The 17,215-nt window shown below is 37.7% G+C and overlaps 1 protein-coding gene across 5 annotated transcripts in view; it reads left to right on the top strand.

Annotated features, from left to right (window-relative positions):
- The window catches only part of PTPRZ1 (protein tyrosine phosphatase receptor type Z1), a 132,999-nt gene that overhangs the window by 82,677 nt on the left and 33,107 nt on the right, over positions 1 to 17,215 (top strand). For 4 of the 5 annotated variants that reach the window (XM_032687425.1, XM_032687422.1, XM_032687423.1 and 1 more), the window contains exons 9-12: positions 3,086 to 3,270; positions 4,016 to 4,142; positions 10,455 to 10,498; positions 13,215 to 16,785. In XM_032687425.1, coding sequence (XP_032543316.1) covers positions 3,086 to 3,270; positions 4,016 to 4,142; positions 10,455 to 10,498; positions 13,215 to 16,785 — 3,927 coding nt within the window. The remainder of the gene's footprint in view (positions 1 to 3,085; positions 3,271 to 4,015; positions 4,143 to 10,454; positions 10,499 to 13,214; positions 16,786 to 17,215) is intronic. The other variant, XM_032687426.1, reaches the window with a different exon arrangement.

Raw genomic sequence — 17,215 nt, 5'->3', positions numbered from 1 at the left:
AGCATCTAAGTACTCATCTGGGGAAAGCAGGGACTTGAATTCAAGCCCAGCAGGGGTTTGAATAGGCCTCTGACTTCCTGTGAATTTTTTGCTCTTTTGTATTTTGCTGCTTGAGACTTGTAATCCAGTTTAATATCTGTGACTTCAGATTAGTAACAGACTTGAGAACTCCCTTTCTTGCTCAGATTTTCCAAAAGTCAGTATCAGAGCAGAAGTATTTAATTAAGTAAGTTGTTATGTTCCTTTCATTTCCTAGTCTCTGGAGAGGGAAAATGGGAAAAAGCAGGAGCAAAGTATCTCTGTGTTGCTAAGACTGGTAAGAAACAAAAGGAAACAGAACAGGTAGAATGACTTAAAAAGTGACATCAGAAGAAGGGCAAGAGAACACCTTGGGAAGGAATGGAGGTGAAATAGTAGGTAGATGATTGTCATGTAGGAATATTGTTGGTCACTGCTGAGATTAACATCAAAAGAAGGAGAACAAAACGGAAGACAACTTTTTTCCTTGGGGAAAAATAGAAGAACCATCTGGAAAAGGAAAAAACCCCAAAGAACTAATGTTGGAGACACCAATCTTGTATCTTTAGAAGTTCTATAATACTGCTGTGTTACTCTGAATACAGTCAGAGATTTCAGAACCAAATTCACTCACAGACAAGAAAGATGAAAGGAGGAAGAAGAGAGAGAAAAAAAAGAGAAGTGTTTGGAACACAGAGAAACTTGGTGTTTACATTATAAAAAAGCATGTTGAGAGTAATTTTAAACACTTTCAAAAATGAATAGCTGTGGAGTCTTTAGAATCATTGAAAAACAAATCAGTTTAAGTCATCTGTCAATACTCAGAATTGGGAAAGGAATCATCTTTGGTGGTCTAGTGGTTTACCTTTGCCATCTGGTGGAAATGGGGTGGAATGAAAAATTTTAGTAATGGAATAGAATGTACATAACTTGAGATTTTTTTTTTATTTAATTTGCTCATTCAGTGTCATGAATAAAATGTCATATCCGTTATGTAGCATAGTAGATTAAAAACCTGGCAAGCTACAGAACTCAGCTTATTTACACAGACTAATACTGCCTCTATCATTAGCTTTCACTCGCAAACAAAAAAATTAAAAAAGCCTTGATGCTTATTTTCCATTGACTAGGTCAGACCAAAGCTGCTCAAAACTGCCAACCTGCGTACAGAACGGAAGTAGTTTTACAAATATTTTTGAGAAGTTTGAGTGCCCTCTTGTGTTCAATTGGCAAAATGCAAAGCTAATGGACTTCTTTTCTTTCAAAATGCAGTATTTTCCACCAAAGCATTGTGGCATCATGGTATTTGCTTCCTTTAAGAGGACTCCAAAGGATCTGCACTTGTTTTCTTAGTTAGCTAGATAGGTTTTTTACTTGTTTTTGCTCGATATTCACATTTCGTTTTAAACAGATTATGCGATATAAAAAAACGTTTCCTCATTTATTCCAAATTGGGAATGACTGTGTAATTACTTATGCAAAGTCTAGCTAAATTTTTTTAATGAAAATATATCCATCTAATAATTTCAATATGTAAGATTTAATTGTTGAATGATTCAGAGTAAACTTCGTGTGCTCCGGTCAGTGATTTTGCCAAGTCTAATAGATTAAGTAAAGTAGTAGAAATGAAGTAATAAATGAAGCATCAGACTGAAAAATATACCTCTCCAGTACCTATGGAAGTGCACATGAAAGTAATTTCAGTACCTGAGACAGGCAGTTCCCAAAAGCTAGTGCAGGGCCAGATAGCCACTCTGAGCATTTCAAACCAAAGTTCCAAACCCATGTAATTTCAAAAAGATAAGAAAAGGGATTTCTAACAGGAAATATCAGGGACCCCTGCCTTCAGTCTGAGACATCAGAACAGATCTAGTTGCTGTGTTCTCGAGTTGGGAACCAAAGCTGGTGAACACTTTTGTGTTCTCCATTCTTCACTTCTGTGTCTGAAGACTCAGTTCCTCCACAAGCAGAAGGGACGATGAGAGCGAGCAAGGAGAACGAAGTCTCAATCCAAATCCAAACCATCCATTTATGATGCACCTCTGTATGATACTGCTTTATTTTTGTTTCTATATCATAACACCCTAGGCATTTTTTCAGTGAGCTTCAACTAAATAATTTACATTTTCTGCTAATGTAGTTTTTTCATCTGGGTTAATCTACATTTGACCTTTTATATTATTTTTAAGCCACACACAATTGTACTTGTACAATTTAAAGAACAAATGTCAGAGTCTCAGCAAATTTCTTGTGCACTGATAATCAGTACGTCTGTGTATACATATGTATATGAATATATCAAAATGTTCAGCTTATTTGAATAAGATGCAGAGTATTGGAGGATAAAACCTGGGAGACTGGCAAGAGTTGCTGCCTGACCAGGTTCCCCTCTGGTGTGCATGTTCCAGGCACACAAAGAAGGTGTGTGTGAGCCAGGCCCAGGATTGCAATGGCCTGACCAGACTTCTTCAACACATACCTGCTAATATAATAATTTCTTAGCTGCTTCCTATGTGCCTTTTGTCTCTTCTTTAGGTACTATAAAAAGATTCAAACATCACAGAGGGAAAGTTCAAGTGTAATAGGTTTACCTTTAACATTTAAATATTTAAAAATCTACTCTAGATTACAGTCTATTATAGCTGGTGAGAGAGTGTGCAGGTCTTCTAATGCTACTCTGATAGACCCATAAAGACAGAATAATAGAAATTTTTTTTCCTCCCAAGGACAGATATATGAATCTTTATCTTTTGTAGTTTATATGTTATTTCTTAGGAACTGGATATTAATATTTCACAAAATATAGTGTAAGAGTGAGGGAGATGAGATTCAGTCCACAAATTACCTTGCTTTTGAAAATGTGGTGTTAAAATACTGGTTCTGTTTATAGTGCATGGCATCTGAAATATTTTAGTGGAAGGCTAAAAACAAGACACATGAAAGACTTGCATTAATTTTCTCAGGAGGTAGCTCAAGATCTTAGTAGAGGCACTTGTACAATTTAATAAATACCATATTCTTTCCTCTTTTATAAATACCATATTCTTTCCTCCTTTCTTTCTTCCAGTTTGCAGCTCAGAACCTGAAAATGTTCAGTCCGATCCAAAGAATTATACTAGTCTTCTAGTTACGTGGGAAAGACCTCGGGTTGTATATGACACCACAATTGAGAGATTTGCTGTCTTTTATCAACAGTTGGATGGAGAAGACCAAACTAAGCATGAGTTTCTGACAGATGGGTATCAGGACTTGGTAACTTACTCTTCAAGTTTCATGAAAAGGGGTGATGGCATAACAACTCTCTATTAATTACCTTAAGGGATTAAACTCTATCTGGGAGCCAATTCAATAAAAAAATTCCTTTTTTGGCTCCAGCTCACAGAAGCTGTAGTTCATTTTTCGGCTGTAAAGCCACAAAGACAATTTAAAAAAAAAAATAAAAGCCCTCTTACCCAGAAGAGGGAAAACCTCTGCAGGTTGCTGCTCTGGCTTGCCTATACTGGGTCCAAATGTTTATGACCATGTCAATTACAGAGCTTAGCCATAAACCTCTTAGTCAATTAATAGTGATCTGTACTTCATTGCTCACAGTTGTGAAAGTATTACCTACACAGGCATCTAATAAGATTCAATTCAATCATACTGCTATAAGTATTAAGTTACTGATTACAGCTTCATGTTATTTTACTGATGAGATATGTTCCTGTAACCCTCTTTAAAGAGTCATAACTTATCACACATAATGTTACCTAAGCTTGTGTTGAGCACTAAATAATTATATAATTTGGTATCCTCCATGTTAAAAGTCACAAGATTTTTTTTTAAGTTGACTGAAGAACATTTGTGACAATAAAATATAAAAAAGCATACATTAGAATACTAGAAGAAAGGAGCTTTATGGTTCATATGAAAAATGCGTTATGAAAAAATTAATATTTTTAAATATTTGATACTTATTTACAAGTAAATTATTAAACATGTTTTTTTTTTCCTTTAGGGGGCTATTCTAAATAATCTACTGCCCAATACAAGTTATGTTCTTCAGATAGTTGCTGTTTGCTCTAATGGTCTGTATGGAAAATACAGTGACCAAGTCATTGTGGATATGCCTTTAGAGGACCCAGGTAAGTGGTCTTTTGAGCTTAGTGATCTCTTTTACCTGAAAATCTGTATTTGAAAAAGTAGTTTGTTTGCAAACCAGTTAAAATGCGTGACTATCAAATTATGCTAAAATGAAATTTCAAAATCACTGCGGTTAACCCTCAGCATGTTCCTTGCTACTGATATTTTACGTGATGTAATTCCTTGTAAACATTACGTATAAAAGACTGCATGTTAATTTTTTTAACTCTAAGAATATTCTGAAAAACACCTATCTGATTTCAAATCTCACAAGTGTATCTTTTATCAATATAATGTAGGGAAATAAAACCGTGTTTGGTATTATTTCTTATGGCTCAAGCCCAAAATTAATCCACACAGCTAAATTATTAAGGAAACAAGTAATACAACTCCAATATATTATTTATAAGTCTGTATTAATGATTTTGAAATTTGATTTCTTAGGAATACTTGGAGTTTGATTTCAAAGGACTTGTGGTGATGGAATTCCCTTGCTTCTTAATGCTGCCTTGCAAAAAATCAAAAGTCCTAACAAATAAATCTTAATGGTTTCACAGCCAGATTTACTTCTTTTGTCTGCTGGTAAATATGAAATAATTTGAAACTATAGCATGAAGCTTGATTTTGTCCTTAATAATTCCTTAAATTCTGTGGAAGTTTTAGCATCAGACCCAGTTCTTATGAAAGTGAGTGAGAGCTATGTTTTTAACTAAGAACCCTGTAATTATTCATATTAAAAAATCAAAGACTTTCTAATCATGCAAGGAACCATTTTTTATCTAAGGGCCTGGATTTTGTTGTTTATTTATATATTCTGTAAGTTTAGTTTTACACTTACATAGGTCTGTTTGGCTACAGCAAAGTCCTTAGTGATGTTGTGGTGTACTTGGGAAAACAGGTCAGTTTTTCATTTCAAGGGAGCCACATTCCTTTACAGTGAAAAAGAATATGATTCTCAACAATCTCTACTGCATGAATTATGGTATGTATGTATGTATGGCCAGTCTTCGCGAACGAAGATTTGGGAAAGGTCTTTTACCCTTCGAGCCTGCGCAGTGGATTTTTTAGGTGAGACACAGCGTGCGCTGAGCTGAGCCCACCCTTTAATCCTAAGGTTCATCTGCCGGGGCCGAGCAAGCTTGGACGGTGGCAGTGAGGTCCTCAGGACGTAGGTTTGTTTAGAGTGACCTTCTCTTAGATGGATGGCCTTACGGGCCATCATGGAGGGCTGACGAGCTCCATCTGCCCGGGGGACTCCTCTGACCGGGACCCGAACCCGGGCCGCGGCGGTGAAGTGGTTAGGATGAATTATGGACTAACAATGGTAACATGCTTGTAATAGTGTGGTTTTGTCTGTAGGAGGAGGACACAGCATCTGGTATAGTACATACAATTTTTCAATAAACATTTAACTTGTCTTTCAAACACAATACATTAAGAAGAATGCATTTTTGGAGTCTTATGCTGATATCTGCCAGAATTTTCCTATTTCTCTTTAGTTTTCTAAGAATTCCACAAAGAAGTTGTGGCATTCTGCCTGTCATTTCACTTTTCTGCTTATCCTTTATCCATCTCTTAAATACTATATTCCTCCACTTACTTTCCAGAATTCACTGGGTTTGTGTTTGAATAATTTTCTCAGATAAGTTCATCTACACACCCCACATCCATTTCTATATGGAATGGCAAATAAGCAGAATAGTGTTGTCATTATTAAACAGTAGTTCAACCAATCAAGTCGGCACAGTGCTGCCATCAGAGCTGTAAGATCTCTGAAAATAGATACTGTAAAACAAAATCCCATATTGGTGGTATCCACAGGATAAACCATCCTTCTGCTGCTACTGCTGTAACCCTGCTCTGAGGATGAGTTGCATACCACCCTGCTGTGTGCCTCCCTTTGATAAGAAAGGCTAATGCAGAGGCAAGGAGAGAGGCAGGAGCACTGGGTAAGCACTGCCCACTACACCTGCAGTGCAAGCAGATAGTGCTGGGGAACAAACTCAGCAAGAGGACAACGGGACTTTTGGCAGCCTGCAGCTGGCCAACAGTACAGTCACTGAGCACAGCATCCATGTTGTATTGCTGCTGAAGTTGTGCAAAGCCGTGGCTTTGCATTCATTCCAGTAGAAGAAAGAGTGAGGGTCTTGCTTTGGAAATACATACTGGAAAATTAATTTCACCTTCCAGTATGTCAGCAGAAATTTCTCTTGAACTTTGTATGCAGTTCTGACTATAAGTCTGATAGTCTCAAGCCTTTTTATGCAGACACACCATTAATTTCTTTGTTGATATTTTAAATTCTACAAAATATAAATAAAAATAGGGGGAAATTTTTAAATAAAAATGCAATACCAAAATTAATATTTTGCATGTGTCACAAAAAATATTTCTTTGGTATGCTTCCTATCTGAAATGAACACCACATTATTCAATCTACTTTGGTTCTTTTATTTTGACACTTCCACAATGGTACCTCTCAAAGTGTTGGATGAAAAAAATTCAGGGGAAAATTCCTTCCATGTAACTAGTATGATTCCTAAGGGTGGACACTGCTCTATAAATAAGTTGTACAGGTGCTGTGCTTTATAGATCTTGAGGCAAAAGGGAATTTCTTGGAGCTCCTGCTTGTGAATTCATGAAAGAAAAGTTATCTTCACCATGAAGGCATGAAATAAAGTTGACTCACATAAAACATAAATTAAATCTTTCGTTTTCAAGAATTACGCTGAGTAAGCCAGTTTAATTAAGATGAAATTCACTGCAATCACCTCCAGATCAATTAATGTTCGTGTTAAGAGCTAGACTAAGGCATGAGTCATGCAGAGGCATTAGAATGGCCTTTTCCAGGACGAATTCTGCCTTTGGAGTGGCCACTTCTAATGAGGGAAGTTTCAGTACACAAATCTGATATTTAAAAAGCTCAAGACCATTGTTTTAGACTTTTCCTTGTGAGACACTTGCAAGAAAGTGTTTCTCATGCCTTCTTCCCATGCAGTCTGTGTGCCTCCCTTGTGGGGTTAGTGAGAGCTCTGCAGACTCTGGTGATCCACAGGCAAGGTTTAAACCCTCTTATTCTCAGCAGTGCTTTGTAAGAGGAAGGACCTCTCTCAGGCCATGCTAGCTGCCTCAGTTTGTGGAAGCCTCAGAAGCAATGATGTGACACTGGGCAAACCACCATAGTGGAGATCTCTGTTCTTTGGGATTTCCCTTATCTCTTGAGAGTGGCAGCCTTCATCTTGTAATACAGTATGTGCGCACATTAAAATTGTTTCCAATTAGCCTCCACTTAGTGAAAGTCACCAGATACACTATGTCATGTAGCTACACAACCTCCTTTGGAAACTAAGGGAATCATGTAAAGAGTGTTTTAGTAAGCTTTAATAGAAGTCCAACCTTTTTTTTACAAATTTTTCATTTGCTATTAGACTTGGATTTAGAATAACTATTTAAATGTGTGCTTTGACTGTCTAAATAACATCTGTATAGCTCTGAAGGTTCTGCAATAGTTTGTTGTGTAGTTAATACTGATGTTACCTATATGCATTTGCTGACACAGGAAAGGGAAAACAAGAATATTGCTCCCTGCTCATCCTCCTTTGTATCAACTTCAGGTAGTGGTTATCAAAAAAACTCCGTGCCATCTCCTGCATGGCAGCTCATGCCGTCAGCAATGCTTTGTGAGGGTCTAACTATGCAATTTCTTTGTAACCTGTCTTTGTGATTTTAGTCCTAAAAACCACTAAACATATATTAAATGTCTAATTTAGGGGGTGCTTTTTTCTAATTTTGTACTGATACAAGTAGAAATCTGAAAACTAATTTAATCAAAAGAAACAGGCTCTACTTTTGTTCTTGCTATGCCATTTATTACAAAAGTCAGTACAGAAATGAAAACAGCTTATGTTGTTCATATTCTACAATTACAAATCAAACTCTTTAAAGAGATTTTTTTGAAGATTTGCATTGAACATAAATGTAGGGAAATGGTTACCTTTTTTGTCTTTGTTCTATCATTTCTTCATCTGTTGTTGAAACGGACTATGAAAAGACCTCTGCAAAACTTTCTAACTAATGATTTAATTATTTTATTGAAAAGTATAGAATAATCAATATATGTTCCAGAAAAAATAAACAAGCTTGTTCATCAACCTACATCCATGGGTTGTATTTGGAGGTTGCAGTTCTTTTTGGTTGGGGAATGTTAGTATATTTTTAAAATCTGTAAACCAAAAGCTCAGCAACAGGATTAACAGAACTTCTGTAGGTGTGTGTCTCTGATACTTTTGACAAATAAATTTCCTATGACCAACTAAATTTAAACAGGCTTTATAAAATTCCTTAAGATTTACTGTTGTTTTTATGTAGTTTTTATATGAATGTATGCTAATGCCTCTCTGTGGAGAAAATAACAAGAAACTACTTTTATCTGTTGGAATTTGAGAGCATGTGCCCTACTGTTTACTCCAGCACATTCAGAACAGTTTATTTTTCTTATCCAGTCTGCTTAAAGCTCAACTCAAGAATAGAGACCACAAAAAGAATGGATAGCATTTCTCTATATTATAAACATTTTTCAGAGAAGTCTGTTGAGTATAGAATACATGGCATGGGTCTACTGTGGGAAGACTTTCGGACTAATGTCTACAATATTGATTTATGTCATTGAGAAGCCAGAGAATATCATTTTCTCGTCTATCCCCTCCTTCCCTTCACTCCCCTCCCCACCCTGCCCTGGAGCCTTCTGGGCTTCCAGGAGTCAGAGGTAAGATAATTTTTATATATCTTGCTAATGAGAGGTCAATTCAGTACTTGGTAATTTACAAATGTTTGTTACAAAAGAAAAATTTATGAAGATTTTGTGCAGCATTGTTTAGTCATAATTTGTTTGCGCGCTTTACTTTACAAATGAAACTGTCTAAGCTTATTATTTGGATAAACTTCATCTAGTGTATGTTGCCTGTAGCACATCTCAGTTTGTTTTGAAAGGTAAATATGGACAGACCAAAGAGAATACAAATTAAGTCGTAGATCCCCATCTGACTTTGCAGAAATGAGAAATATGAAGATGACAACTTTATACTGGTGTATTGAGAAAACTTCATTTGGGAATTGTGGAGGAAATGCAGACATGCAGCTGTGTGCGATGCTATTGTTCAAATCGCTCCCCAGGCTGAGACTGGCATTTTCACTTAGTGCAAATGAGCCCTCAGAGTATGTGCTAGCATTTGTGTACAGATAGAGTGCTAGAACATTTCTTAGGAAAAAGCCCTAGAAAGGTTCAGAACAGGAATGGGCCTTTCTGTGTACCAAAGGAGGAGTAGGATGCGTTAGGACTGTGGAAAGGTTTAAATTCCCTCACTGGAGACCTGTGCCACTTCCTACCAGAGATTAGTACATTTCTTTCAACCTACTTTGAAGCTTTTCTTGCTGATCACCACCAGAAGTACACTATTGGATTTGGCCAAAAAGACAGAGAGAAAGAAAGTAAGAGACTACCTCTGAATTTGGAGAGAATGACTCTCACCTGGGCTGTAGGAGATGAATGTCTTCATCCTGTTTCAGCTGTTATTTATTTATGAAAAGTGGGGATGACTCAAAAGCCTTTAGAGGAGTTCTTCAGAGAATGCCCAGTACATGTTTATTAGGGTCTTTTGTGGGATGTGATACAACTGGCTTCATGTCCTTAAATGAAATCAAGTGAAGTGTGAATTTGAAAACGGCCGTAAGCAGTGGCATCAAGGAAAGATGGGTCTCTTTGGTCTGCCCTGACAGAGGCAGGCAGCCTGCTGCACACTGGGTATGATGGCATGACTGTTGCTCTAGTACCTAACTCCAAGCCTTGGGTGCATAAATAAAGAATTTGCTGCATGAAAATTATAGAACAGATCATTTTACAAGAACATCTTTCAAGCTTTCAGGTTTAATGCAGAGAACTAGTTGGTTCTCAAACTTATCATTTTTCTCTCTTCTGTATTTCTGCATTAAACTGTACTTTCTTATGGAAAATGTTCTCATAAACTCACCTTTCCCTCACCAAGATGTGGTTCCTCAGTGCAAATCCAACATGGTCTGCAGTATCAAATTAGAGCCAGGCAAAACTGCTGTGGCTGAATATGACCCATCTAGATGCATTAGCATTGCTGCCCTCAGTTCTCAACCCTGATGTTGGCCACTCCTCCAATCACAGTCCTATAAAACATCTTATACATGGTCTCAATAAACATATTAACTACTCTGTTGAGTCCTTTCAGAATTAATAATTCTGTCAATTTAAAATGTTCGATGATACGGTGTGTATTTTTGTTTTGTAGAGGCTGACCTCATTCCTGAACTGAATGAAACTGAAGAATATGAGGTATAGCATTCATTTATTTTTAAGAGAGAATTTCAAATAAATGCATTTCAACTAAATTGAAATCATAATCTGTGAAAATTCACAAAACTATGTCGCCAGCTGAGTGTATTATCTGCATTTATATGGACATACATATATATGCACATATACAACCTTTGAGCTATATTTCTTCCTAGATAACTATAGAGATACCTCCGTATTTAGTTCTCTGGGGCTGGAGATAGATGGTGAAGCAAGGGATATCACACAATCGAGTTACAATCACCTGACAAAATTGTTCATTTAGCAGAATCAAACTGTCACCCAGTGTTAGGCTTTTTAGTTTGTTTAAAGAGAAGTTGACTTGCTTATGATGGTCTTATCACATAGTAAACTAAAGTAAGGGAGGAAGGCAATTGTGCTGAAGAGTGAGATTCATGTCTGTCTGCTATCAGTGTGTTATTGGTTGAATAGTCACTCCAAAATTCTTGGGGGGGTCATTTGCTTCTTGAACTCAAGTTAGACTTTACAATATAGCTCTGTTTTACACAATTTTTTATGACTTTATGATAATCTCTGAAGGCTTCGTGTTCGGTAACTAGGTTTCTGGTGTCCCAGCAAGGAGAGAGGTAAAAATACACAATTAAGATTTCAGCAGTCTCTAATACCAATTTTGCAACATGAGCAGTTCCTTCAGTAAGACCTACATTTGTATCAAGTAATCCCTCAGAATTTGTAAGGAGGTCTATGACATCAATATTTTCACTGTGTGACCCTGAGATTAGCTCAGTTGGTTAGAGCATGGTGCTAATAACACCAACTGCATGGGTATGATCCCTGTATGGGCCATTCATTTAAGAGTTGTTCTTGATAATCCTTGTGGGTCCTTTCCAGAGTATTCTGTGATTTGACATGATTTAATCAAGTCCTTGTAGTTAAGTAGGCAGTCTATGGTTATCTGTCTATCTCTTTACTCTCCCTTGCATTTGTGGACACTGAGTAACCAATAATATAGTCATTTCTCTGATGTAAGCTATGTGTCTAGTTTATTATATTGTACCTGTCAGGTTAGTAACTGAGTGCCAGTGAACCTCAATTGATTTTTACTTGAATTAAGAAAGTTTAAAAGTGCAGGCATCACCCTACAGAAAGTAGATTTTCAGAAACAAGTTTGAGGACACAGAGTCCAGGTACTACTGTCCCTACATTTTAGATATTTAGTCCATAGAATGAAATCCAAACCTGAGTAATGTCTGAGCTACCTGATACTGTGTGAGTGCACTAGTACTAGTTCCTGGTACAAAAAGGGACTGCAGTGTGAAGCACAGCTCTAGCCTAGTGGGTAAAGTCCTTGTTCTGGTGAGGCTGGGTAAAAGCAAACAACTCCTATTCGCTGAGTGCTTCAGTTAGTAATGTATTCAGCAGCTGTTTATCTTGGGCACTTTCTTTCAAAGGCTTTTTTGATTTTTTAAGTTTTTTACATTTTTCTCCCTGCTGTACCCTCTTCAGTGCAGGAGTGGATGATCTACTCAACCTAAACTATAGTGGAAGATGAGAAGTTGTTAGATTGATAACTGTGCCCCAATCTCCAGTCTCCTCAGTGTTTTCTCTCAACATTATGCTTTTGAATAAAAACAGGAGGCATTGCCACCACATCACCAAGCCAGATCTTAAAAAAAAAAAAAAGGAGTTGGGACTGTATATTGCAAGAGGCTCTGTGCTGTGTGTGCCTGTCAAATCAACTCCCTTTAGAAAGTGAATGTGTCCTTCAATCTAGTTTGCAGAGTTGTGCTTGGACAGGTTTGATTGTGATGCAGGTCTAGATGGGGGCACAGCACAGAGCTGCAGGTGCTGCTGTGTCTGGGTCAAAGCAAAGATGCTTGCTCAGTGATTTAGATGCTTCCACATTATGTTTTTTGATTTGGTGTATGTAAAATGGGAGAGAAGATAAAAAATTTTGAACTTAGATCCTCAAGGAATGCCTAAATCCTGATATTTGGGCGTGTAATTTTTTTTTTTCTTTTCAATCTGTCCTTAAAAGTCAAAACTCTTACACAGATTTTGCACAAAGTATCATTATTCATTGTTATTCCTGTTCGGCAAACAAAGGGTCATAACAGGGACTAGAGGATATCACTCACAACACTTGTGAAACACAGTTATGCTGACCATCCTGAAATCTTTTTCAGAAGACTCAGAAGATTCAGCAGATTTGAGGGCAGGTTATAAATACATTTTACAAATTCCATTATTATTACAATTAAATCAACATCAGGATATTAGTGCAAATCTCTAAGACATTCTGATAGCAAACTCATTTTTTCATTGATGTGTATACAATATACACTGTATATTGCATATACAATTACATTTTATTAGGAAAGAGGTAGAGGGTTTTTTAATAAAGTAAATACTATGACTGATTTTTGTTTCTCAAACCCAATAAAAGTATCACAATATTTAGGAAGTTGTTTAGACAAAGGATTTTTTTTGTTTGTATTGCAAATAATTGATGTTTTTCAAGAGAGAAGAGGTATGATACCTGTTCTTTGCAGAAATACTTTCCTAAGTATGCTGAATAATTTTTTTAAGACCAGTAGTTTTCTCAAGTATTGTCTTGCTTTGTCCCTCTTATTTTATGGAGCCAGGAAAATATATTGTTGCAGTTTTAGTTTTCATTTGGGTACAGAGTCTATAAACATTTTTAATTGTCTTCGGCTATGATATTTTTTCAAAGGATGAAGTTGATGAAAAGGAAACAGAGGTGGATGAAGAAACTGCAACGGTTCCTAGCACTGACAGTACAATAAACCAGTTGAGGAGAGATTTCCAGGTGATTACATCCAGCTACAGTCAAGAAAAAATGGGGACAAATCTCCATGAAACTAAAACAAATAGATACTTAACAAGAGAGGAAGAATTGCGTAGCAAGGATAATGTTTTCAAAGCAGTTTATTATGCTACTTCTCCACCTGTTGGTGAAATTTCTGAAGAGGAAGATCATTTTTTGGAGTCCCAAACAATTACTGGAATTCCTCCTCAGCTCATCGACTCCACCAAAGGCGTAGAAGAAGAATACATATACCTTTCTTCAGGCACTGAACCAACAAGAATAGCCACTACTGGCCACGGTGACGAAGATTTCTTACTGTCTCCTTTTAAACCTCATGAGGAATCTGATGACTTTTGGAGTTCAGTTCCTACCACTTCTTCAGCAACTCTGGTTACAGAGGAGACCTCCCAAGAAGATACCCTTCCTTCAGGAAGTCCAGATATAAGTGTGCATGATGTTCTTTCCCAAGGCTCCATTAAGTATGTTTCAGAAGGTGCAGCACCCTCAAGCTCTGAAGAGCCTCCAAAGCATACTTCAACTGATGGATATTTATGGCTTCATAATGCTACAGGTCCAACAACTCAATCTGTTGATACATCAGCTAGTAGGCAATTGTCTCAGATCAGTTACACTGATGCTTATGTAGAGGCATTAAAGCCAGCTACAGTGCCCTATTCCAGCAGCCCAGTGATTTCACAAGACACTTCAGATGCGGATTTAGAATTGCCACATTATTCTACCTTTGCTTTCTCCTCTGCTGAATTATCACCTCACTCTATCTCTTCAAGCTCTGGAGAATTTGGTTCTGCTTCTGCTGCCAGTGAGGTACTCTCTCAGACAACTCAGCCAGTCTATAATGGTGAGATACCTCTTCAACCTTCCTACAGTAGTGAAGTGTTTCCTCTAGTCACCCCTTTATTGTTTGACTCTCAGATGCTCGACTCTACCCCTGCTACATCAGATAGTGATGTGACCTTGCATGCTACACCTGTATTTCCCAGTGTTGATGTGTCATTTGAACCCACCCTGTCTTCCTATGATGATGTACCTTTGCTTACATTTTCCTCTGCTTCCTCCAGTAGTAAAATGTTTCACCGTTTGTATACAGTTTCTCAAATGTTTCCACAAAGTGCTACTCCAGCTGTTGCAAGTGATAAGGTGTCCCTGCATGCTTCTTTGACGTTGGCAGAGGGTGATACATTAATACAGCCAAGCCTTGCTGAATATGCTGATGTGGTGTCACATCAGACCACTCATGCTGCTTCAGAGACACTGATATTTGGTCATAATAGAACTCACATATTTTCTCAAGTTGAACCATCCAGCAGTGATTTAAATGTGCATGTACTGTCTACAATGTCTGAACTTCCTTATGCTTTGTCTGGTAATGTGGGCTCCCTCCAAAGCTTTACTGTTTCCTATGACTCTTCAGAATTTGTGCATGATTCTGTTGACATATTTCATCAAGATCCTTTATTTAGCAGCTATAACAATGTACTGGTGCATAAACCTTCTTCTGTAATATCACAAGCTGATACTTTGCTGCAGCCTACACACTCTCTATCTAGTGACATGGATTGGTCTGAAGCATACTCTGGTAGTGAGTCCCTTTTGCCTGATACAGATACTTTGATGATACTTAACGTTTCTTCCTCTGATTCTGTAGATGAGATTCTATATGAATCATCTGGGTTTAGTGATGTTAATAACGTGCTTCAAAAAGGTGATGTTATATATGGAGATGAGAGAGAACTGAAAATTTCCTCCTCCTTAAGTGAAGTGTCCTCCAGTGCTCAAAGTAAAGTGATACATGAACTTTCTGCATCTGTTTCTAATAATGATGTAATTAAGCAGAATACATCTCTGCAAGAAAGCCCACTTCCTGTTTCTAGCACAAAGGGAATACTTCCAGTCTCTTTTGCTTTTCCCACTACTAAGATATTTGATGATGATATTAGTAAACTTACAGAAAATCACCTTTCTGTTCAGCCTTTGCATGTTACAACTCCGGCCTTTGACGACACTTTGCTTAAACCTATGCTTAGTGCAAGCTCAGATCAAGCTCTCTCTGCCCCTGCTTATAGCAAAATGTTATCCTCGACTCAGCTGTACTTTTATGAGACCTCAGCTACCTTAAATAATGAAGCGTTACTGCAGTCCTCCTTCCAGTCTTCTGACGATGGCACTCTGTTTAACACAGTTGCAGTTGTGCCTAGTGATCCGGTATTGGCTGAAAGTTCAAGGGTTCATAAAGATAGTTCTACATTTGACCAAATATTGCATCAAATGGCACCAGGTTCTGCTACAACTGAAATCAAGCTGCATCCTACATCTCCACCTTCTGTTGCTGATATGATGTCAAACACTTTTAGTAAGCCCACAGCGTCACTTCAAGGTTTATCTGTTTCTTATGCGAGTGAGGAGTACGTTTCATCCAGTTTGTTTAACAGTGAAGTTGTTCAGAAGGTTATGCCTTCACTGTACAGTAGTGATGTTTCATTCCAGCTGACCAGTTTAGAAAATACGAATGCGTTTCCCCTCCAAGCAGCAAATGCCGTAACAACTCCCTTCCTAAGAGGTGATACATTACCACACGTAGCTACTCCTACAGACAGCCGTATCTCTTCAAGTGTTTTTGAAACAAGTGAGGCTGCCAGTGTCTCTTCAAGTTCCACACTTGGTTTTGATCCTGTTCATATGCCTGCAGTTGTTTCTGTTTCTGATGTGTCCGTTCATCACACTCTTCCTTTACCAAATGTACATATTTCAGTTACAGGGGTTCCTTCCAAAAGTGAGATCCCCGTAACTTTGAGTAGTTTGCTGATTCCTTCTAGAGAATCCTCTGGGTTGTTTCCCAGTATCATGTCCAGTACTGATTTGTGGCCTCCTGTAGTTGAGGATGACTACGATGAATATGATGATGGCTTCCCTGTAAGTAACTGTATCTCATGCACTTCCCATAGAGAAGATGAGGATATGGTAGTAGAGGATCAAAATACAAAGGTAAACAATAACGAGGATCAGAGTAACCTAATTATAAGCTCACATTCTGAGAAACCTGAAGAAGATAAATTTTCAGCTGCTGCATCAGACAGTCAGATAAACCATGTCATGGACAGACATAATTATACATCCATACCAACTTTGACAGCAAGTGTGATACCTAAGAAGCACAACGACCCAACAGTTTTGGAGAACCACTTTCAGACTTCTAGTGTCCAGTTGCAAAACACATCAGAGTCTAAGTCTTGGGCTGTTTTTACAAGTGATGAAGAAAGTGGTTCTGGCCAAGGTACCTCAGATAGCCTTAATGATAATGAAACTTCAACAGATTTCAGTTTTCCTGACTTTAATGAGAGAGACACTGAAGGGGCAGTTGAAGCAGGTAACTCAGAATTAACTCCTGGATCATCACGGTCATCAGCCTCATCTGTTACTAGTGATCACTCATCAGTATTCAACATCTCTGAGGCAGGTTAGTTATGGATAAGTCTAATGAATACCGTGGGATGCTGTGAGGGGATACTTTTGTGCTGTAGAAAATGAGAAGGTTTATCTGCAGATAATAAAAAGAGAACATAACAGTGCCAGTAAGTGTGATTAAGGAAGCATTGGGGAACGAGGTGAATGCTGAGCTGGATATCTTGTGAATTTTGGCTACTTAAAACTGCACCTGAAATATTCTGCAGTAAGAAGATTCATACTCTGCTTTTGGATAGGTGCATTCTGTCAGCAGAAATTGAGTGGTGCAAAATCTAAAACCAGAATTTTTGCGGTGCTAATTGTTTCATTTTAGTTTTAAAGGTTTGAGAGGGACTTAGGTTCTCTCTTAAGTTCTCTGTACAAAGACAACTGGCGCCCTTATGGAAATAACACAAGAGGAAAACATGCCTCTGCCAGAGGAA

The sequence above is a fragment of the Chiroxiphia lanceolata genome, chromosome 5, assembly GCF_009829145.1.
Source record: "Chiroxiphia lanceolata isolate bChiLan1 chromosome 5, bChiLan1.pri, whole genome shotgun sequence".
Lineage (NCBI taxonomy): Eukaryota > Metazoa > Chordata > Aves > Passeriformes > Pipridae > Chiroxiphia > Chiroxiphia lanceolata.
This window is presented reverse-complemented; position numbering and strand designations above follow the sequence as displayed.